The sequence below is a fragment of the Pararge aegeria genome, chromosome 7 (assembly GCF_905163445.1).
Source record: "Pararge aegeria chromosome 7, ilParAegt1.1, whole genome shotgun sequence".
Taxonomy (NCBI): Eukaryota; Metazoa; Arthropoda; class Insecta; order Lepidoptera; family Nymphalidae; genus Pararge; species Pararge aegeria.
Genome location: NC_053186.1, coordinates 11,815,998 through 11,839,652, shown reverse-complemented (window position 1 = coordinate 11,839,652; position 23,655 = coordinate 11,815,998). Strand labels below are relative to the sequence as shown.

The following is a 23,655-nucleotide window of genomic DNA, read 5'->3' as shown; positions in this document are numbered from 1 at the left end:
AAATAAAACTTTTATTATTATTTATTGATGAAAGATTAAAATGTTCCTAGGACAACGCCATTTCATTTAATATTCTATTTAAAATACATTAATATCACTTTCACATTTTATTAATATTTTCATTTCTTAAATAGAATAATCGAGAGTAGAAAATTGAAGGTTAGATCAGCACATGTCAGTATAACCTTGCCATCGAATATTATTGAATGTCGCAATCGTCAGAAAATGTATTAATAATTTATTTATTACAAAAATAAACAAGTATATTTAGAGATTTTCAAAAAACTTTGTAATTTAAAATGTTTTTTTTTTAAACTGTTGGATTTTTATTCACTTTGCTATTCACAATTGATCCGTTTGAAAATATTGGAAATAAATAATAAATAATTGATAATGATATTTGCCACTAGCTGGCGTATAAGTCAAGAAGCGTGAAATATATGACATATACTTAGGACCAATCCAAATTATTATTTTTAAATAGCGGAAACTACACAGACGTCTAAAGTTACAGAAAAAAATCTGAAATCCTCCCTAGTCGCGCCTAAAGAAGTTTAACTTCAAATACTTAATTATTTATTTGAGATAATTATAAAAAAACTGCAAACTATGTAATGGTCAATTAATAACAAAATGGCATTGATGACTACGATAACTACACGCGACTATCACTTTATACACGTGTCAATGGTTTAACAAATTGATTGAATTACCGCATATGATACACACATCCTACACCCTGTCTAATGATCCATCATAATTATCTTGGTTCATTGATTATTCACGACTCGCACATTGAGCTGAGATCACTCCAGATTATTTCGGCCTAATCCTGACGTTGAAATACAATATCGTTAATATTTAGTGTAATCAGAAGCGCTTCAGTCTTCAACGCTATTAGCGAAACCGCGTGAATTAGTAATTAATTTAACGTTACGATTTAATTAAATAACGCTTCACTTTAACACGTTTATAATTGCGGGTTTTTATATATATAAATATTAAATATTAAATATTTGTGTTTTCTTTTTGCAAAGTGACGATAAAGTGACGACCTTATGATAAGTGTTTACAACTGCAAAATTAAGGGGTGCTCAGACGGTTATACGGACACTGGCTCACCCACGTGAACTGTTAATTTTTTTTTTTATGACTCAGAACTTATGTCCTATTTCCTAGTACAGGGTGCATTTTACTATGATCAGCTGTTTAAAAAAAATATATAAAATCAGCAGTTTTTAAATCTCCCCCGAAAATTAGTTTGGTATATTTTCGGTATAAACAGTAACCCATGTGCATAATTTTATGAAGATCAGTAAAGCGATTGAGCGGAGCTTAGGTAACAGACAACCTTTCGCATTTATAATCACTACTAGCCCTACTATTATAAGTGAGACAAACGCCCTAAATAACCTACAAATCGACTTGATTTTTGGCATAGAGTTAGTTGGAAGGATGGAGAGTAATATCGGCTACTTTTCATTGGAAAACAACTATGTACCTGATGTATGTAAAAAAATAGCAAAACTGTAAAAGCGTAACGGGCAACAGTATACGAGTAAGTCTACATTTAAATATACATTTTCGTATATATGGTTTGCTATTATATAGATGCAAGTTATGTGCCAAAATTAAATCTCTTATATCGACTTGAGATCACATCAGATTATCTTAGCTTAATCCTAACGATCGCCCATTACCATGTGCGTGAGCACCTTATTAGCGAACAGAAATCGCTATAAAGGCTAAGCAATAATCGCCATCCCGAGAGGATTGACTTCAAATATTATTGTTCCGGTAACTAGAACTTCTAAAACGTTCTAGCTTCGCATTTAATCAAAGTGATTCCAGTAATAGAAATGAGATTGCTTTATTATTTATTTTAAAAATACATTTTTTAAAAATACAGTTTTCATTAAGAGTCCTTCGCAACTTATATTCGTTCAATAACCTAATATAATCATATAAAACCTATCTCAGTCCACTGCTAGACTAGGGGCAGACGGGTTGGTGGTCGCAGTAGATAGTAGTAGAAGCACAGAGTATGCTACTGCCAGTTCACCGTTATATTTCCTAAGTCGCCTCGTACGACGCCCGAGGAACAATGAGTGGCAAGAGTGGAAGAAGAAGAATATATAACTACGTTATATTAAAAGAGAGCCGCTCCCATCAACAAACTGTTCTAAAGATTGACTGAATGTTTGCATTTTATCTTACTGTAATTGTAACTGAAAATAAAATTCAATAAAAAATATTATTTGTAGATCCGTTTATCCTTAGCTTATTAACTTTCTGCTGGGTATATTAATCATAGTAAGATGATGATAAAATAGAGATTTTACATCTTCGAAATGGCTCTGGCCGTTTGGCGCAGTGGGCAGTTATTATTGTTACGTTTTATATTCTAAACATTATATTCTATTAACCATATGTTAATACTATTCCAAAGTTTAGTAAAACCTACGTATATACTCAAATTATAGTATAAGAAGTACATCAAGAAATTGTCGACCAGCTGTTCTCGTCCTGTAACTGATTGAATTCCCCCACTATTCATACAAATCGTTTCAACCCATCAATCCAATTGTGTAACAAACATTTTTTCCCACAGGGTCTCGAGATAAAGGGACAGATGGTTTTCTGTTCGGAGTCCGATTCCCTACTTTTTGTCGGGTCGCCATTTCTTGACGGCCTCGAGGGTCTAACTGGAAGAGGACTATTTATTTCCGACATTCCATTACATGATGCGACAAGAGATGTCATCTTAGTCAGCGAGCAGACGAGGGCACAGGTTTGTATTTTATTACGTAATTTTGAATATTTGCATGTTGAATAATTCTATTTTTGTCTCTTTACAATATCTGTAATATAATGCCTGTCTATTGTTTTATCTTTTTGAAGTGAAACTTCTTTAGAATCGTTGGGTTTTCAAACTCGATGAAACGAAAAAATAAGTTCATAACAGAGACACAAGCACATAAATGTATTGGACAGAGTGATATAGAGAACATTATACATTTTTTTACCTATTCTAGTAACCATGGAAACTAAAAAATAAACGTTACATTTATTCTAATAGTTCTAATACTCTACATCCACCCCAATCTCTCGTAGGCTACTTTTCAGAAGTTCACTTCTGCCGTGTGTGCATAAGTTGCACAGGATTTTTTTTCTATGATTGATCAAAATAATATTTTAATACATAACTTACACACTTCGCCATCCTTAGAAACGAAACAGTTTATGTAAGGATAGCAAGTTCACAAATAGTACGTAAAAACGTACAACGAATAATATAATATATAAAAAAGAGTAATTACAATACTAATATTTAAATGGTATCTAGACATAGTTACCACATTAAACCTACGTTACGTTATATACTAACTATTTTAGCAAAAATATTTATCACAGCCATAATAATCATAAGTGCAGATATCAGGCATTTACATAATGCAAGTAATAAACTTTGGCTTCTTCTTAGTTTATAATGCTACAAAAAGAAGCATCATTAACCAAGAAATACTTTTTGCATCGCTGCCTAAAAGCTCTTATTGCAATGTTTGTTTCTTGCAGGTTCTGAGACAAATCATTAACAATTATATATATTCTAGAGAGTCTATTATGCCGTAATTTCTTTTCTTTTTCAAAGTAATGCATGCCTTAATACTTTTTGGCAGTGTTATGGTTTTTAAAGTATAATAATTATATCCTTGGTTTTAACATTATTTTAAACGTAGAGTTTTTTTATCAGTGAATATTAAATAGTAAATGTGAAAGAGCCCGAGTTAATGAACTCGTATGCTATGTAAGATGGTAAACGTACCAACAAATCGGATGAACCGAAATCTGAAAGAGCGCAGGATTAAAGAAGGTGAAATATTTTGAGCAAAAGTTTTGCGATAAATTTTATGCAATTACAAAAAGGGACAATTTTTTTGCTAAAAGCATAAATATGTGTATGATATACATTAATATAGTATATGAGTTATTTTTTAAATTCCATCATTTAGACACATTACGCTGCTCTTAAACAGGATGATTACAAACTTAAATTAAGAACAATGTAATAAATTACAATAACATTTCATTCAATTTCAACGGAATATTATTTGCTTTGGGTTAGGCGAGGTCAGGTTGTCGCTCTACCTTTTAAATAATGCATGAAAATAATTGCTACAATAACACCGAAACAAGAAAGCAAAATGTTAATTAAAATAGCTCTCTCAAAGCAAAATTTAAATGATAAAACGCTCCGAGCTTCATGTAAGCGCAGAACAATTGGCTTATTTATTTAAATCTTAATTTAAAATATTTTACACGTTAACCAATTTTTAAGGATAAATATTTGATTGATAAAAAACCAGGGTAAGTTGAATGGTTTTAAATATAATGCAAAATTCTAATTCAAATTCAAAATTCATTTATTTCAAGTAGTCTTAATCTATAAGCACTTTTGAAACGTCAAGTCTGTCTTTTTGTAGTGACTCTACCTGTAAACGTGTATACATTTTGGCCATTTCTATCCATTGGTTAACATAATTCCTTGTTAATGAACATTACTAGGATTTAATCCAATCAGATTACTGGAGTATGAAGAAGGTAATATATTTTATAATCGTGGCTCAAAGAGGGTGTTTGTTGATAATTCTGTGATTTTTCTGCTGAATAAAAATAGCATTTTTTTTTTTATTTAACATTTGGTAGAAAATAATCAGCTAAATCCTATTTCAAGTTTCATTAAATACTACCTTCGAAAAAAATAATACACTAGCACTTTAATGTAAAAATGAAACACGCGTGTTAAATGTCTTGAATAAATACCCATATTGCTATGTAATAAGATACACGTTACGAGCAAGTGTGATGAAAAGGTATTTTATACAATATAAAATCTTCGAAAGAAGCAGTAAAATCAAACATAAATGTAAAAGTACAATGCTTATATTTGAAAGGCGGACGACGAGAAAGCCTTTCGAATTTCGGGAAAGCCATAAATCTTGCGATTCAATATTTCCCCTTAATGAGAATTTTCTGACGTGATCCGACTTCAATAATTGCTGAGCAATTAACCAGCTGTTGTAAAAAATCGATTTATAAATTCGTGATCGTATATTATTTTCATTTATTAGGTCCTAAGTTTGATTTATGATTCTCAATTGTAAGTTTCTGACATTTCAAATTAATTCTGTAATTTTATGTGATAAACTTGTTAAGTATGTAATAAGCTGAGGTAACGGCACTATAACTTTTGTCTTTCTCGTATGTAGTTTCAAGGTTTAATTTCATTTTTGTAACTCGTCTGTAAAGCAGTATTTCAATTCGATGCCTATTTATTATTTTGTTAATTTTGATGATGCAACACCGTTTGTATTTTCATTAAAACTTAACCAATATTGCTATTTAAGAGTATTTCAGGACTATAATTCTATGATTATCAGGTCTTCCGCACTTATTAATGGGACAATGTATCATCCATCCAGAATGTGAATTCTTGAAATTAACAGTATTTGCTCGGATTTCAGTTTAAAATTATTAGGAATTTAAAACATGCCCAATATTTTTCAAGTGAAATTGAATCATAGATTTCAGTAGCCCATTTTAACTGCTGTGTAATAATTTTGGTCAAGTTATTTAAATTATTGAAACGTAAAGTTTAATTTATTTGATCATGGCTATTTAGTAAAATCTCAGAAGGTTGACCTGGTTACTGATAATAGCAGTAAGGTCAGTTAACACCTACTGAGTATTCGATCCAGTGTGAAACCGAATTCCTCGCTCGAGGAATTTCGTTTGTGTAGGTAAACAAGGCCTAGTGGAGCGTACTTCGAATTCATTGGACTAAATTTGACCTTGGTTGGAACGAGATTACTAAGCTTTCTTAAAAGATAATAAGAGATTTGGAAATACTAGTAAAATAAAACTGCATGAGTAAAGTGTCCTAGGTCTCTCTCCAGCGGGGCTTAACAAGCGCTCAACGATATAATTATTATGTCTACCCATTTTCCAGTCTAATCTTATGGAAATTGGACAAAGAAATGGAAGACATAATTTTTTTTCTACAGTACGTAGGTAACCAAATCGTCTCCATTCCAACATTTGTTACGATCAGCTTAGCTATTAAACCATGCGATCACATAGTAATTTTGTGTTAACTCCGCGGGAGCTGGTCAAGTGTGATTTTCCTGCACTACGATGTCGAAACCTAGAATGTATCCATTTTCATCAAGATTGTAGCAGTGGCTGACTATAGGTAATTAACAAACAAACACAACAAACATTACTAGCGGCGCTAAAATTTGCGTCAAGCGTGTGACCAATCAGAAAAAGCGCGCATTCCATCAGTCTCGCCATTGGTCGTTCGCAAGACGCAAACTTGATCTCCGCATTTGACGGCGCGGTGTGGCACTCGCTTTACTTTTGTCAGGAATGTTCCAGAATTGTTGTATATTGAGTTGATATGCGTTTGAGAATGTTGTATAGTAGGCGGTCTGCGATTCCTATACTTTAAGATTCAGATTAAATAGAATGTTGTGTTGACCTTTATTAGAGATCTATTATTAGATGACTTTAGTATACCTATCTAGGTTCTAATTTTATGAGTGATGGTTCTGTTTTGGAATTCATATGAATCTGACTAACGCAAACCTGTGACCGCAACACTGATCTTTCTAAAATTTGGCAAACATATTTGTTTGCCAAAGCTTGCATCCTGATGATGAACTAGCGTACTTTTTAGTACGGAAAACCACTAATTTAACGATTCCTGGTGATTCAAAAATGGTCATTGTAACTTAGAAATGGTTTTACTGTTAAACTTTTTTTAGCGTAAGGACAGATACAGCTTCCATTAAAGAGACGGACTTAAGATATTTTATACCTGGAAAAACTTATAGTCAAAAATAGCGAGAATGAACACACAATCAACCGCGCGTTCATTATAATCTGAAAACAAAATTTTATGCTTCCCATTACCGACGTGAACGTAACTAAACACTTTAAAATCGAAGTAAAATAGTACTTATATTAATCGCTGTAAATCACAAATTAATAATATTTATTTTACAAACGTTCCGCTGAAGCCCTATCTTTACCGGTGTGCATAATTTTTTGAGCATTAAAACATGGACCATAAGTACTATTTTACGTTACAGTGTTTTGATACTCAAATATTACTGAAAGACTGCAAGCATGCAAATGATTTGTAAAGGGTACTGCTGATTTTAAAGTACAACCTTAATACTGATCGCATATATTATGACATTTGACATTACTCACCGCATTTCATACTGCAAATGTTAACGCTATTTTCCGCGTCTGGTATTACGTTTGGGGCTGAATGAAAATAAGACTATTGAATGAAAGAGATTTTTTTTAAATCCAACTGGTAGTTCCAGTTCAACAGACCAACAAAAAAGCAAAAAAATCTTTTCAGCGTTGTTGATAGCAGGTTTAAAGAAAATACAAATGAAGCATAAATTATGACGACAATATGACCTATCCTTTATATAACTTTTACGCAGGATGGACTACGAAAACGCATGGATAAACTTAAAAACTCAATAATGGAGACTAGCAAATCAGTTGACAAGGAAAGAGAGAAGAACGTTAGTCTGCTGCATTTAATATTCCCGCCGCATATCGCCAAACGACTTTGGCTCGGTAAGTTGACATTTGATACTGGAGTCTTGGAAAATATTGCAAACTAGCTTTTCATATCGAGGCGTGCGGCTAAGCGTCAAGCAATCCTTTGTGCTACAGTTACAGATTGTTTTTTTATATTACATCATTTAAGAGTTTTTCTGTGTTATAAATTTCAAGAAATGGTGATTTTAGTTTTCATGTTTAAGAAACCGACAAAAAAAAATTCGGCACTAACTTTTATAATAACTGGACATTTATAATAAAGACCGCTGATGATATGGCTGCCACATCGGATTATTTATGAAAACTTTGTACAGCTATTTCTTAAAAAGTATTGAAAAAGTTCTGGATATTGGATAGAAGCAGGCGTTACTTTGCGAATTAACATGATATACAGTGAAAATAAAGCTTTATTTGCCATACTCCGCGAAAAGCAGGAGAATCTGTATGGAGAAATACTCCATAATTTCTACAATCTTTATACTCCACACCAAACAGATCTTCGGTAATGTTTCGCACGCACGTTTCGCTTCCATACCGGAGCATCCTCCGGAGATGTTGACTTTAAAATTTAAAATTGTTAAGTCAACATCTCCTGAGGATGCTGGATTAAAAGTTCTGGTACAAAAATGTTTTAACTACAACTGATGGGTGTCAACTACTGGGCAATGGGCATAGGTAGGTTTTGTACTCTCCATCTAGTTGGGGCTCTATCAACGCTGCGTTTAACAGTGTGAGGTCACTATTCCAGCACCTTGGCACGAAAACATTCATCTTTTTTTTTATAATTAGGAGGGGAAAATCCTCATGGACATCCCTATGGATAGTGCCGGACTTCTACCAACTAAAAACCCCTCCTGCCTCTTATTATTGATAACCCATGGACCCCATACCAGGCGACCTGTATCGTGGGGCCCAGTTAATAGATTGCCAAAAATGGAATGCAAGAATGGAAAAAAAAAAGATAACTACTTCGTCGTTTCTGATTTATCACGTTTGCACTCTGAGCATTCTTCTCTCTATGGTCCGCTGAGTGACTCTACACCATATGAGGCCCTATAGTAAGCGACTGTGCAGTATAAAGCGATCACTGATAACATGTATTACATTTTAACCCCTTTTCCACCTTACCCCATCCTTAAAATTTAATTTCACCTTTTTCGTTTGTTATAAAGGTGAAGCGATCGAAGCAAAGAGCCACGATGACGTCACAATGCTGTTCAGCGACATAGTGGGCTTCACATCGATCTGTGCGACCGCCACTCCAATGATGGTCATAGCTATGTTAGAGGACTTGTACAGCGTGTTCGATATTTTCTGTGAAGAACTCGATGTTTATAAGGTAAGTTTGTTATGTCAAATTATATTGCGAATTCTTAAATGAAATATCTTACACTTGATAAAATCTTTTGCAAGTTTTGATCCAAGGTAAAATCTAAAACTTAATTATGACAATCATTTTGTACAAGTTTGAATTCTAGACTAGCGTGACTAGTATCAGTCATGAAAATGGATTAAATAACATGAAAATTTAAGAAAGATATAATATTAAAATTTAAAAAAGCATAAATGCAAATTAAATCAATCAAATAAAATAGAGAATTGCTTCAGAATAATTGAAAAATATCATAAAATTTAAATACATTTAAAATAATATAGAATCTCTTTAAAATGTTTATCTGATGTTAAAAGTGATTATGACTTAAAAATGCGACTAGGCAGAATTTACTTTGTTCTATCGGATTTAGGATTTATGAAGCGAAGAAATCATAAACAATCGAGAGAAAGTCAGCGATGCCGACACAAAATAAAAAAGTGTCACTTTCACACGGGTGAACTTCTGAGGGGTGAACGTAATAAAAAGGGCACTCTTCACGTGGGTAATTCGTAGTGCTTACACACGCAACTTATTTATAACGTCAGTCAAACCTTTTTAAGAAATAACTTGAATGAATCAATTTATGAGTGTTTATATCTAGTTGTAGATTTTTATTGATTACTGTTGCCCGCGTCTTCGTCCGCGTTTATTTGTTTTAAAGCATCCTGTAAGAACAGTTTATTTGACTGTGTAGCAGTAGCAAAAATAGTCGATTGCGCTGTGTAAGCAACGTTAACTAAAGTCAGTAAAAGATTAGGACCTACTTCAGAGAATTTAGTTTGCGTCGGTTTCAGCTTCCACTAACAACGAATAGTAACCTTTTAATTAACAGAGAAGATACTAAACTACGTGTTGTGTAAATAGCATTAAGTTTACGTGTAAACAGTGGAACCCACAGTAATTTTTAAGTAGTGTATTCTTGTACAAAAAACGGGAGTAGTATTAAAAAAAAACGTTTGCAATTAAGTGTATCTATCTCTAAGCATAACTCTTTTGCTAAGAAATAGATAAAGTATTTAACTTCTGTACTTGATGATAAAACTATTTACTTCAATAAGAATTAATACTGCGATACAAATGTAACTTACTTTTGCCCCTAGCGGCGATCTAATAAAATTTAACAACACAAAAGCTGCTATTGCGACTTAACTATGATAGTTAAATATATTTCCTCGTGGACTGTTTTGTAGATAATAATGAATTCTTTAATCATGTAGTACAAATTTTTATGTATCACAAATAGTTTTTTCTACGCACGCCAAGTAATAAATTTTTTAGGCCAAATTTTGCTACTTTGTGTTACATTATTGCAATTTTCTTATGGATCTCCAGTATATTTGAAAATAAATCCAAGCTTATGTTACTTCAAGATAGCTAGCTAATCTTTATTAAGGTGAAGAAATTGTTGCAAATGGGTCTAGTATTTCGGCGCTCATTTGCTACAAACAAACAAATAGCGTATAAATATAGATTAGTAATTAAATAGTTATTATTTTTAAATAAAAATGTATTTTGAGGTGTGGTTTAAAAATGGGCCATGGCGTATTGCGATCAAAGAAAAAGAATCTACGGATAAATAATATTCTTATAGTATTTTATATAGTTAAACGTGAAAACATTTTAATAAAAAACTAAAATACTACAAGTCCTTATTCTTATGCTTAAACTAAAGAAGTAAAAGGCTTTATTATAATCTTAATTCTAGAATTATAGAAAAGTGACGTCCGAAATATAACGGGACTTGTTTAATAAAAATACAATAAAGTCAAGCCATTTTAATGGGCAATTTTTTTGCGAAGTGCGTAAATATAATCGTTATTCGGAATAAAGGACTTCTATTATTACCGTCTATGAAGTTTGGTTATTATTTGATATTTTTGTATAAAGACGTCTTTTTTTTCTAACTATTTTTATTATGTTGTGTATAGAAAAATAAAAAGGAGGGTTTGTTAAATAAACAAAAGCAAAAGGCCAGTTTTTGTGACTGTTTTTTGAATTTCTATAAACAAAATATACACTTTGTATTTGAAATTACAAGATGATTAAAAAAAGAGACTCCGTTAGACTTTTTATTTTCGTAGTTGGTGGCTATGACAATAACAATATTATGTCATTCAAAGTGTACAACATTTAAAGAACTATTCAGCTGAAAAGATCGTACTCATAAAACAAAATTACATGAAAAAAACAAATATCTGTTTTTCTTTGTTTGGTTCCTTATCAATGTTTTACACATCTCACGAGTTAAGGAGCGTTACTTGACAAAGGTGGCAGTTGTTGACAGTTCACTTGAATTGGATGGACTAATTAAGTTCCTGGTAGGTAACGACATTATATGTATTTTATACCAGCTGTTGCCCGAGGCTTCGTACGCGGTTTTTTGTTTTTTCATAAATCCTGCGGAATGCCTATTCCTATGTATTAATCCAGGGTATAAACTATCTCCATTCCAAAATTCAGTCATATTGGTTCAGTAGTTTTTTTGTAAAATCCAATCCCATCCATCTTCAACTTTCACATCTATAATATTAGTAGGAACCCTAAGTTTATATTTTTAACGAATTATTGTTCTGTAATGAGGATTCTAAGCTTCCTCTCTCTCTCCCGTATGAGAGAAATGGCTTTTACGTAGCTGTTAATAAGGTTGAAGGAACTGAAGATTTTTCGTATAGATCCGGATAAAATAGGAATATTTCTAGGTGGAAACCATCGGTGATGCATACTGCGTAGCTAGTGGCTTACATCGCAAGATTGATACTCACGCGCCGCAAATTGCCTGGATGGCATTACGTATGGTTGAGACTTGTGCGCAGCATCTTACACATGAAGGAAATCCTATAAAGGTAAATTATTAAAAATAGATTCGACTATAGTAGACTTGCCGTGTACTGAGTTCCGATCAGAATACAGGTGTCACTACGTCTCGTCTTCCTGCGGTTTTCGGACGAGGAAACTAAGGAAACATAACGGAAAATGGGCCGCAGTCTGTCTGTCAAAGTCTGCCCAACGTGGTGGCCTTTAGTCCAGCAGTGGATTGTAGGCTATTGATTGGTCATTGGTGAATTAATTTATAACTTAAAATATTTCATTACACCGTTTTTTCAAGTGAGTATCCAGCTTGGAACACCTTCGTGTTCCAAGCGCTTATCGATCGAACTTTCTTTTGAACGCGAAAAATACTGTCCCGATTATTAAAGTTTCCACTTATTAAAGTAGAGGACTCTTAAGGGATACTTTATATAAAAACACACACGTACAACATGTACGTCTACGTGTACGTGTGTGTTTTTCTGTTGGTTTTTGTACAGGTTTTAAATTTGGTGCTTAATATATTGTGTGTATATTATTTTTAATCAAAGGTTTCTAATGTGTCGTCAAAACTAATGTGTTTATTTCATTACGGCGCTATTTACTCTAATTTTTTTTAATCCCAGCCTCATTTTTTTGTGTAGATGCGAATAGGTCTTCACACTGGCACAGTGCTCGCTGGCGTGGTTGGTAAGACGATGCTTAAGTACTGCCTCTTCGGCCACAATGTCACGCTGGCTAACAAGTTTGAATCCGGCTCTGAGCCACTCATGATCAACGTCAGCCCCACCACATACGAGTAAGTTTTTCTTTCTTTGTCAGTTTCTATTTTTTTTAATTCTTACTACCTGTTGTCCACGTTCTTCGTCCGCGTTAATCACGGTTTTTTTACAAATCCCGAGGTAACTTTTTATTTTCCTGGGTTAAAAAGTACCCTATGCTATCCGTCCTTTCAACTTACTGTATGCTAAGAAGCAGACTGATTGGTTGCTTAGTTACGTAGGGCATTAGGAAGGACAAACAAACAAGTACACAACAAACAAATCAACAACAGAAACACATTCGCATTTACAATTTCAGTAAGCATTTCACTACAAATTAGCCCTTTAAATTTTATAAATTTAAAATGCATATACCTGCGACTCTCTGGCAATCGCGGTAGGAGAACCGTAGCTTAATTGGAAAAAGCGCTCAGGCCGCGATTTCCAGGGAGACGTAGGCTCAAATCCTGTCGGTTCCAAAAATTTTTATATACTTTTTAAATTTAAAAACTTTATAAAAATAATAAAATTAGACCTTGACTGCAATCTCACTTGTAAATGGAGGTGCAGTCTAGATAGAAGTTGGCTATCCTGTGAGGGGTATGGCAGTTATATATGTTATATATGGCTTACTCCTGCTCTTGATGGATATTGTAACGTAATTGAAATAATTACAAATAACACACCGGTTACTGCTTGCTAGATTAATAAAGAGTGAAGATAGAAATAAGTAAGATAGAGAGAATGAAGAAGATACAATAAAGAAGAACAATACAGAAACATTGTTAAACGCAATTTTTTTAAAATCGGAATTCAAACGTGTCGCAGTCGCTAGGATAAAACTACCTATTTAATTATTTTTCTAGAGCGTATTCCACACGGTACGTTGCATATTGTTATTATAGCGACTTCCTGTTACTTTAGAATATTGTGGAATAGGTTCCAGTACGAAATAGTCTTAGTATGCGGTCACCAAATTACTAGTTCTGCGATAAGTACAAAGTAACACTTCAGCTTTTTATCTTTTGCTTAGTTTTTCCTACTTTGTTTCACTTATGGAGTTGTTGGCAACAAACGGCAAAACTAAATACTACTTTTTGAGACATAACTAAATTCTCATCATCAAGGTTTTTGAGCATAAAGATCCCAGTGCATAGCACAGGCCTACTCTTCATATAAGGCACGATTTGAGAACATTGATCCATAGCTGCTTCAATGCCCCTGCATATTAATACTCAATAATAGTTATTATATAGGTCTTAGTAGAAGTATTTAAGCTGTTATCTTATTATTTATCTGTCAATAACGTCTCTAATAACATTTGTAGAGCCCCAGAATATGCGTACAAGATGTCCCGATACTAAATAAGATCAGGCCATTAATTTTCATATCCGTTGTATTACTACCCACCATTAAAATTTATCGTGTGTACAAATTGATGGCTTTTGCCCGAAAAACGGTATTGATATTGCATGAAATTTGTGTTTATATCCTGTAATGAAGTTTTATATTCAACATTTGTAGGAAAGGGAATTTTTGGAAACCACCAATAAGATTTGGATAATTTATTGTAATTTTAAATAACATATAACGAAGAAATTGTAGGTCAATGCTTTATTATCTCCAGTTGATGACGTTTGTTAACCTAAATATTCTACTAGAGGTAACTTTAACATCACACTCTCCATGAAAATTTGGTTTATCGACTATTCATCGGACCGTATGCATCCAAAATCAGATTGAAACAATGTGTATTTTGACAACGTAAAAAAATATTGTACCAAGAGGTGAACAATTTCATTGTAATCTACAATTCACACATGACCGACTGAGTTTGCATGAACGGAAGCGTAGCGTAATATTGTATGTCACGAAATCCATAATCCATGATTCTGCAGCGCTATTATGAACTTTAACTTTTACGTATACGTTTTAATTTCCTTTAGTATTGGTATTTACGAGTAGTCTTGTAGAGTTCGTTTGTGGACACAATATGCTACGGAGTCACAAAATAAAAATAAACAAAAATATCGTGTAGTACAGTGCGTAGCTAATGCCTACAAATCAGTGCTACGGTCGTAGATATACTGCTACAATCACACACTCTGGATGTGGCAGCGTGAGTTTTGGTCCAGTTCGTAGTCATGATCATTAATTATCGAAATTAATATCGAACGCCGTGATACATGTGAACTTGAAAACCAGTCCAATGGAAGCAGTTTGAAGACCTTCTATATTTTGGCTCGACCTCAATACCGCTGGGATAATTTCGGCTATCTCCACTGACCCAAAGTAAAGCCAATAAATAAACAAGTGATGTGAACGATAGCTGACTGATTGATTCATCAACGTCAGCTGTAAGCCTGCAAATCCAGCGGACGAGAGATTTAGCTTGATATTTATGGGGCTTGTAGAGAATTTAAGACTATTTATTATTAAGGAAATAATACTGTTCTATCAAACGAAGTGATGTCCAAAATTTTATCTATGTATTTCATTTTCTTTTATCTATATATTATATAAAAATTATTTGCTGTGCATGTCTCTCGCAAAAAACCGCATATTATGTTTTTATTTTGTTAAGCTCAATAATTAAAAATTAAATGTGGTTTAAAAAAAAATAAGGTTAAAAACCTATATTAACAGCTGACGAAGAAAGTCTTTTGTGTGTTAATTCTCAGTTGGGATTACTTTAAATAGAAGGCATTCTTTAGGAGATGCGAAGTTAAACGGGTCACTAAGTAAAACCAAAAGAACGGGCTGGAAAATTGTGAAAGTTAGATTGGTTACTTTGTATTGAAAAGTGGATGAACATAACCTAATCAACCTTAATGCCAAGAAGAAAGAACTGCCAAGTCATGAAGTGAAAAAAGAGTTGACGATATTAAATTTTCAACATCTTCGAATCCACCGCAGCGAGCCATTTTATCGAAGATGCTAGGCTAAAATTTCCCTTGGTTTTTAATTTTTTTATAATTTATAATTGGATCTATCAGATAGTCCACCTGATGGTGAACGACTCACCATCGTTCTAACCAAAGCAACATCTTGCAAAGTGTTTTCCCGTGTGAAAATGCGAAGATGTTAAGCCTGTGTGCCTGTAATTACACCAGAAACCACGCCCTTCAAACCGTAACCAGCATTGTGACAATGCTGCTTAGCGGCAGAAATAAGCATGGTGGTTGTGGCATAAGACAGGTTTAAGAATGACAATTCAATTGCTCAAAATTAATTTTGAAACAACAGCTTTTAAAAGGATAACAGTTTAAATTCAATTTAAATAAATCCACAAACATCAAAACTCTGTTCACACTCCCCAGGGAAAAGTTTAAGTAACAAGCATAATTTGTTGGCAGGTGGCTAATAAAGTTTCCCGGATTTGAAATGGAGCCTCGTGACCGCTCCTGCTTACCGAACTCGTTCCCCAAGGACATATCCGGGACATGTTACTTCCTACACAGGTACTTACATCCTGGGACGGATCCTAATGAGACCCAGGTGAGAAATAAGTGACTTTATACATTCAGACGTAGTTAGTAGGAAGGATTTAACCTAGTCAATTCCCTTTTGAGTTATTGAAATTTGGGTCATTAAAGCTAAAAAATAATACCAGCCTAATTCTTGTTTAGATTTCCAGCCATCCAAAAGCATACTACTTTGCTTATTCTTGGATCTTTTTGCAGATTGAAAGTCTTTGGTTATTGGACCATTTTAGTAGCCATTTTAGCGAATGTTGTAGGTTGAGCGAGTCATTTCTGCTAAGCTAAGTCCATTTATAATTGTGTAATTTGTCTTGCTTGCATCCTGTGATTACATGATAAACTTATTGTTGATTGGCCAGTCATATAATTGTAGAACCTAACTAAATTAATTCATATCTTGGATATTATAATATATAAACACATTAAGTCCTTATTTTAATGGGATATATATATATATATATATCTATATATATATGTGTATGTATATATTTATATATATACACATATGTATGTATATATATATATATATATACATATATATATATATATATACATTCAGCTTGCTCAAAGTCACGCGTGTTGAGTTCTGATTAACCCGACTTGACACGTTTACGTGTGTTATTTATGTGTATCGAGAGACCATAAAAATACTAAGATTTAATGTAACATGACAACCTATGGCCCGTTAAGTAAAGTGTATTTGCTTTGCGGGCCATGGGTTGACATGTTGAAACTATGTGTTCATATCATAAATCCGGGTGGCAATATACATTTGTTTGGCATAGGTGGGACAGTTTAATACTGCTCTAATACTGCGACTAACTAACCCTTTGATACGCTTTGCTTTGACACTCAGGGTACATTGGGTTTAGCTTAAGCCCACGGCACACTTACCAATATATCGTAGCACTTCTAGCTAGCTTATCATTAACGTTTTAAGGATTAGATATATAGAATATTGTAACTGAGAAGGGAAGCATTCAGCCTATTAATGCACCACTACTGGGCACCTTACTCATAGCAGAGGGTTTTTAGAACATATAAAAAAGTGTCATCAAATGAAAACATACTGTTATCAACCGGAGTATCTCGCGAACAAATCGACTTGATAACGCACGCTAGAATTTGCTAATTTAGCATAAAATTTAACCAACGAAAATGTGAGGTAGATATTTGTCGTTTCTATCTCACATTTGTGAGATAAGAGAGCCATATCGTTAAGTACGCGAAGGATGTATGATCATGGTCTTCATGATTCCTTCATAAGCCGTGAGACCTAATCAATATATCAAAACCCGCTAACCCGCATTTAAGCAGTGTAGTGGGTTTAAGCTCTGTCTTATTTGAGAGAGGAGATGTAGAATTTTATAGCAGCGATTGGTACAACTATGCAGTTTTAAATCGCTGCGAAATATAGATTCATGTGTAGCAGCTTTAATAGGCCACACCTATCGAGTTTAGTTTACATGAGTAGACTTTATATAACACACACGCAAGCATGTCTGTAAGTACAAGCGTTTATAGCTGTGAATCACTCACTGTGGGTTCGGTCAGTATTATATGGGTTGGGTAAACTTCATTAGCAAATTACTGTAGTTATAAAAATATGTAGGTTGTAATTTTGTAATGGCTTTTATTCACACTTTCTCCACTTCAATTAAACGATATGAAGCAAAATAACCTTTCATATATAGAGGTTCGGTTGCTCGTACCAACTATTTTGACATTTTAATAATAAAATATCAGTAACTGTACTGTACGAAATATGGTTATTTTGATTTTTCTTTTTTTCTTATGCAGGTAAAACATATAGAAGCAGCATTAAAAGATTTTGGCATCGGGCAAGGAAAAACCAATGACGTCGATAGTAAAGAACCTACATAGTTCAGTAAAGATTTACGTACTTATTGTATTTTGTATACTCCAAGCCACTTCGTAATAATTTACATTCCCACATATGTGTAAACATAAATTCAGATTGAATACAGGTGTCTCGGTTAATAACTAAAAGCATTTTCAAATTGTAAAATTATATACCTGAATACTGAAAAGAATCTTAGATTTTCAATTGGCATTGGTTTTTGGCATTTGGTACATAGAGCAAATGTTAAAAGACGATCACTAATTATAAAAGGTAGTCTCAAAATATGATGAATAGATGGTTCAGTATTCAGCCGTTAGTATTATATTAATAATTGTATTATTATAGATACTCTTCATTGATATCATCGCATTATTAAATTAATGTACCTTACATTTTATGACACGGGCTTATGACAAAAAAAATGGCTGCCCCAGACACTTAAAAAATAACTCAGCATAAAATAACTTGCTCAGTTCCGTCACAAGGGCTCAGTTGAGTTAAAAACTTTACTATCCAAAATAAAGCTTTTCAATTTCTGAGCAATTATATTGAGTTCTTTCGGCACGTTTTTATTATTCCAATCATTTTGTGTTTCCTTCGTTGACAACTTTATGATAATCTCTTAAGATTCCTTTTACATTTACAGCGGAGTTTTTACACCATTTTCGTGATTGCTTTATAGCTTAAAATAGAAAAAGAAACTTAATTTCCCTGATGATAATGACATATTTCGCAGAACAGTCTTAAGTTCAGTAAAAAAATCCAATTATTTTTTTATTAGAATACTTCGTTTACTTATTATTAATACTGACTCTGTTAAACTGTCTGACTAAAACTAATAATAATTGCTGTACATTGTTTAAGCCTTAGAGGTACTTAATAGTTGCGACCACAAAATAAGTAGTAACTTAAGATAGCACTACTTTATTAGTCTATAGCACAGTAAATATAAAAAGTAGAGAGAATTACTTCGTAAGAAATAAAATATTAAATGTTTAGAATATATTCATGACATCAAAATCTTAAATTAATCTTGATCATAAGTAAATAATCATTCGATAAAAGTTCATATATAAATTTTAAAAAATTATATAAAAAATATTCAGATAGTTAATTTGCGGTCGTAATCCTTTAAAATAAAATTCAAAACATGGAATCTAATATCACATAAGCTTGAGCAAAATATGTACATTTCAATAAAAAATATTCGTATATATACGATGTTTACCTAAGTAAACTTTTTCTAAGGTAAATCCTGACATGAACGAAATCAAACTGTTAGTTTGACGTTAAGTTTTATCTTTCGTAAGGATTGCGTAGACTTTGAATAAAAGTAAATTCTATCTTTAAATAATATGAACTATTTAAAACAACCTATTAAACGAAAGCAATGTGATTTCATGATAATTAAGGCGTACCTTTAAAGATATATATGAAGCTTTACTATGTTACAACTAAGGGAATGTATATAAAAAAATCCGGGATAATTACGACTTATTTAAAGATATAACGCATTTCGCCGTTGCTGTATATAGAATTTAGATTTAAAGACATCGGCTTTATACAATGCTATAATTAATTTAACGTAGATGATAGAATATTATATTTAAAAATTATATAACTGAATAACTTTTGAGATCTACACAGATATATCAGAGTCAGCACGTGCCCCATATCAATAGTTTCTTTCGTTGACACTTACTCGTGGCTGCATTCGGTCTGTCAGGCTATATATTCAAATGATATTGACGTTAATTTTGATGGCATGTACAACGTAAAATAAACTTAATAAGTTAATAAATGAAACCAGTCAGGAACACTTAAGTTAGAAATAAGCCCTGGCCCCGATATCTTTGTGTGGACTAATAGCCTAACTACGAGTAGATGGACGTCTCAATTCAAATTCGAGTTTGGTGTTATTATTCCAAAACGTTCCGTTTGGACTTGAAAATAATTAAAGTTTTCTAAATATTATATTTTTCGACACATTTGCTTGTGAAATAGTTCTCATGGCACACTTTAAAGTAGAATAATATTACAGACTGTATAAAAATTATTATCGCACAGTCGGGCAAGACTATAATTCTAAGTCGGTTATATGTTCTTTGATTTTTCCGTGCTGGCTTTAACTTTTAAATATATAATTATAACAAATATACGTCTGTTTTAATGCTTAGATTTACTTATATGATAAAGAGAATATATTATTTTTAATTCTTTATAAGGCGTATGTTATATTAATTTTCATTTTGAACTTTTACTTATTTAAACATCTAGGATAGTCCGCTAGTTTCTCAAGTCGCCAAGACTTCATTGTATTTCAATAACACAAGTATAACTCCCAAAATGTATTTAATAGATACTCTTATTATTATAATATAGGTTTTTCCGTACACAGTACCTACTGTTTTTTTCAATTGTATCGATTATTTTTATTATTAATTTTAAAGTTAGATAATTTATGATTATGTTCATTGAAATAATATTGTACATAGCTACATTAAGAAGTCTCGTATACACTAACGAAAAAGCGAATGTTCTAAAGTAGTTAAAAGCTTTACTGCAATAACTTGTAGGTATATGCGTTAACATTTATAATACTTATGTAATATGTATAATGTTGAATGTACTTAAATAACTTCATTATATTATAAAAATTACTATTGATAATATCATCAAAACGTTTGTAAAAAAAATCACAACAAATCATTTTACTCACATATTTTAATTCATTTCACTTGGAAGAGTTCTCTTATAGAGATAAGCTTTCCTTTGACTTCATATATTTATGCTTGTAATCACAATTTCTGGTACATGAATAAAAAATAAATAAATACACATAAGAATCCTTCATGGTTTAAAGAAAATAGATTTTTTTAATTACAAAAAAAATATATTATATGGCTGGATTACATTTTTCAAGGGTTTCTTTACCAAAAGTAAAATTTAATCGAAATCACATAAAGTTTCATATTATAAAAACTGAATGTCACATTACGTATCCTTAATTTTGACTCATTGCATTACTGATTTATCATATTATCATAGTAAGTAAGTGAGTCAGTAATTTTCATAACTTACATATATGCTTTTATATTTTAGTCACATATCGTGTAGGAATGTTAGTGAAAAATCTTGTCGGCATAGATTTCTGTAAAAAAAGTATTTGTAATAATTTAGACAATAACGTATATGTTCTGTTCGTCTGCTCGCAGATATATTGTTCGATTTTCAAAAAGTATAAATATGTTTTGTAGAATTTCGATGCTTGAAAATATGAAATTTTGTTTTTCTTTAAGCGTATTGTTAATGCATAATATTAAAATTGTTAATGTTCTATTTATATTTAAAAAATAATGTACTCAATACAATATTAGGATTATATTAGAATTATTTTAAACTATTTTTAAATTACTTACCATTTACATTAAAATCAGCGGTAAAAAATTATGATACACGGTAGACTTTATTTAACCACATATTGTAGACGTACAATGAATGTTTAATTATATTATAATGTTAAAGTATATATTGAATAGCGTTTTAGACACTTAAATAGTAAGTAACACTTAGTAACCGAAGTTCACATAAACATCTTTGTAAATAAATGTAGACAACTGTATTTCACACCATCTTAATAGATCTTTTAAGGTATAGAGCTATTAAGTTCTAAATTTGAACACTCTGTTCTTTCATGAAATACACATAATTTTATCATTTTTTATTTTAATGTTTTATTAAAAATGTAGTAGATTACTTTTTATATAGTTTCAGCTGGTTTAATCATCAGGTTAATTACTAAACTCAATTGTAATAAACATAGTTTTCAACTAAATAATACAAAAAACCAAAGGTATATTGACATAATTTGGTAAATTCAATGCTTCTCCGTTTCCGTAATAACTTCCCTGTTCAAACAAGATACATATACACGTGTTTACCTTTAAATATTTACTCGAGCAAACACGATTCGTGCACACAAAACGTCTTTGTAAGCACATGTTGCAAGTATACTTTTATTCGTATTACGACATTCAAATCGTGACATCAATTATTATGAGGAGTCAAAATTGACGTCATAAAATACTAACTCAATGTCATACATAATTAGGCCCCAGGTTGCAATAAACGTGCAAACCTACTTAAGCAAAGCAAACCGCTTTATTCTATTATATATTAGTATTTTATTCAGTACACGTAATTATAAGTAATAAGTTTGATATGTTACATTTGTCGCCCATAATATTCACGGCATTCTTTTAGGTATAGAACTAGAAATCTACAGGTCTTACACGAAATATTCTTTTACTTATACCATTCAATCATTGTAAAGGCTTAAAACCCTTTTTTCCAATGCCGCGCCTGATGTAAGACTGTCGCACACTGTCACAGGGACATTTTCGCACACAACCGCAAGCTAGTCAATCACGATGTTAATCTAACCTAACCTAACCATTGAGGTTACAACAGCATTACCACTTGAAATTCTCACTCTTTTTAAAGCAACTGCCAAACCCCTGGCACTTTAGCTTTGAAATCCCTGGCAATTTTGTTCATCAATATTATGGTTGGTTTTCACGTATTCGCAGATTATTAAGTTGGATGTATGTAAAATATTACCTGTGGAAAACTTACACGCACGGGGGCTGTGATGTTTGTATAATGCAAATATTTGGATATTTGATATAACAAATTCCGTGATAGACCTGTAGTCGAAATATTAGAAAAGACATCACTATTTAATGTATTCTTAAGCTATTTCTACTCACGCTAATTTTAATTAACGCGACATTAATTTCTTATAGAACCTTGCCGTAAGAGAAGTGTAACTGTGAATGCACTTTTAGAGAAAAAAACTATTAAATAAAAATGTTTCTTTGATATTTATTGTTTTATTTGATACTTTTTTACTAAACACACATGTTTAATACATTCATCGTCCACATTCTATTAACGTCCCACTGCTGGGTACAGGCTTCGTCACTTATAGGAGAGACGGTTTTAAAGCGTAGACCCACCACGCTGTTCCAATACGGGTTGGCAAGTATCAACGATTACCCACAATTAAGCGATAACCTTGACCAACGGCTTTATGTGCTTTCCGGGGCACGGGATTCTAACTCCGGGCTATTACAGTGAATTATTTTAATATAAGATACAGAACACCTTATATACTTTGGCCCAAACCGGGATTCGAACCCAGGACCGAGTGATCCGTAGTTGAACATGATAATAACAACTAGACCAACGAGGCAGTTAAGAAAAGGGAAATTAAATACATTTAAAGATGGAAATTAAAAGCGTGTTAGCGTAATATTCACAAAACGTGCAAACACATATCGTATCCACGAATGTTATGAAACTTACAAAAGTCCATATCGTATGTTTTAACGATTTTAACTACAAAGGTTCAAACAAAAGTCTTGCTGCTAATAGAAAAATATAAACGTAAATTACTTAATAAATTAGAAACTTTCATATAAATTTTCATCCCCTATTTGATGCCTAAGGAGTTAAAATTTGTGAAACACCTATTTCTTTATTTTTAATCGAAAACCTAAAAACAAAGTTTCATGGATGTAACTTGAAAAATAAATTGATAAAAAAGGGTTTTATACAGACTTTCATCCCCCATTTAACCCTCTTAGGGTTGGAATTTAAAAATCCTTTCTAAGCGGATCCCTACGTTGTAATGACTATCTGTGTGCAAAATTTCAG

General features: G+C 32.3%; 1 protein-coding gene across 1 annotated transcript in view; it reads left to right on the top strand.

Moving 5' to 3' along the window:
- Window positions 1–18,245, top strand: part of LOC120625075 (head-specific guanylate cyclase) — a 131,279-nt gene extending 113,034 nt beyond the window's left edge. The window contains exons 9-15 of the mRNA XM_039891990.1: window positions 2,612–2,791; window positions 7,524–7,662; window positions 8,820–8,986; window positions 11,722–11,865; window positions 12,475–12,629; window positions 15,948–16,089; window positions 17,874–18,245. Coding sequence (XP_039747924.1) covers window positions 2,612–2,791; window positions 7,524–7,662; window positions 8,820–8,986; window positions 11,722–11,865; window positions 12,475–12,629; window positions 15,948–16,089; window positions 17,874–17,957 — 1,011 coding nt within the window. The 3' untranslated portion in view covers window positions 17,958–18,245. The remainder of the gene's footprint in view (window positions 1–2,611; window positions 2,792–7,523; window positions 7,663–8,819; window positions 8,987–11,721; window positions 11,866–12,474; window positions 12,630–15,947; window positions 16,090–17,873) is intronic.
- Window positions 18,246–23,655: the final 5,410 nt, after the last annotated feature.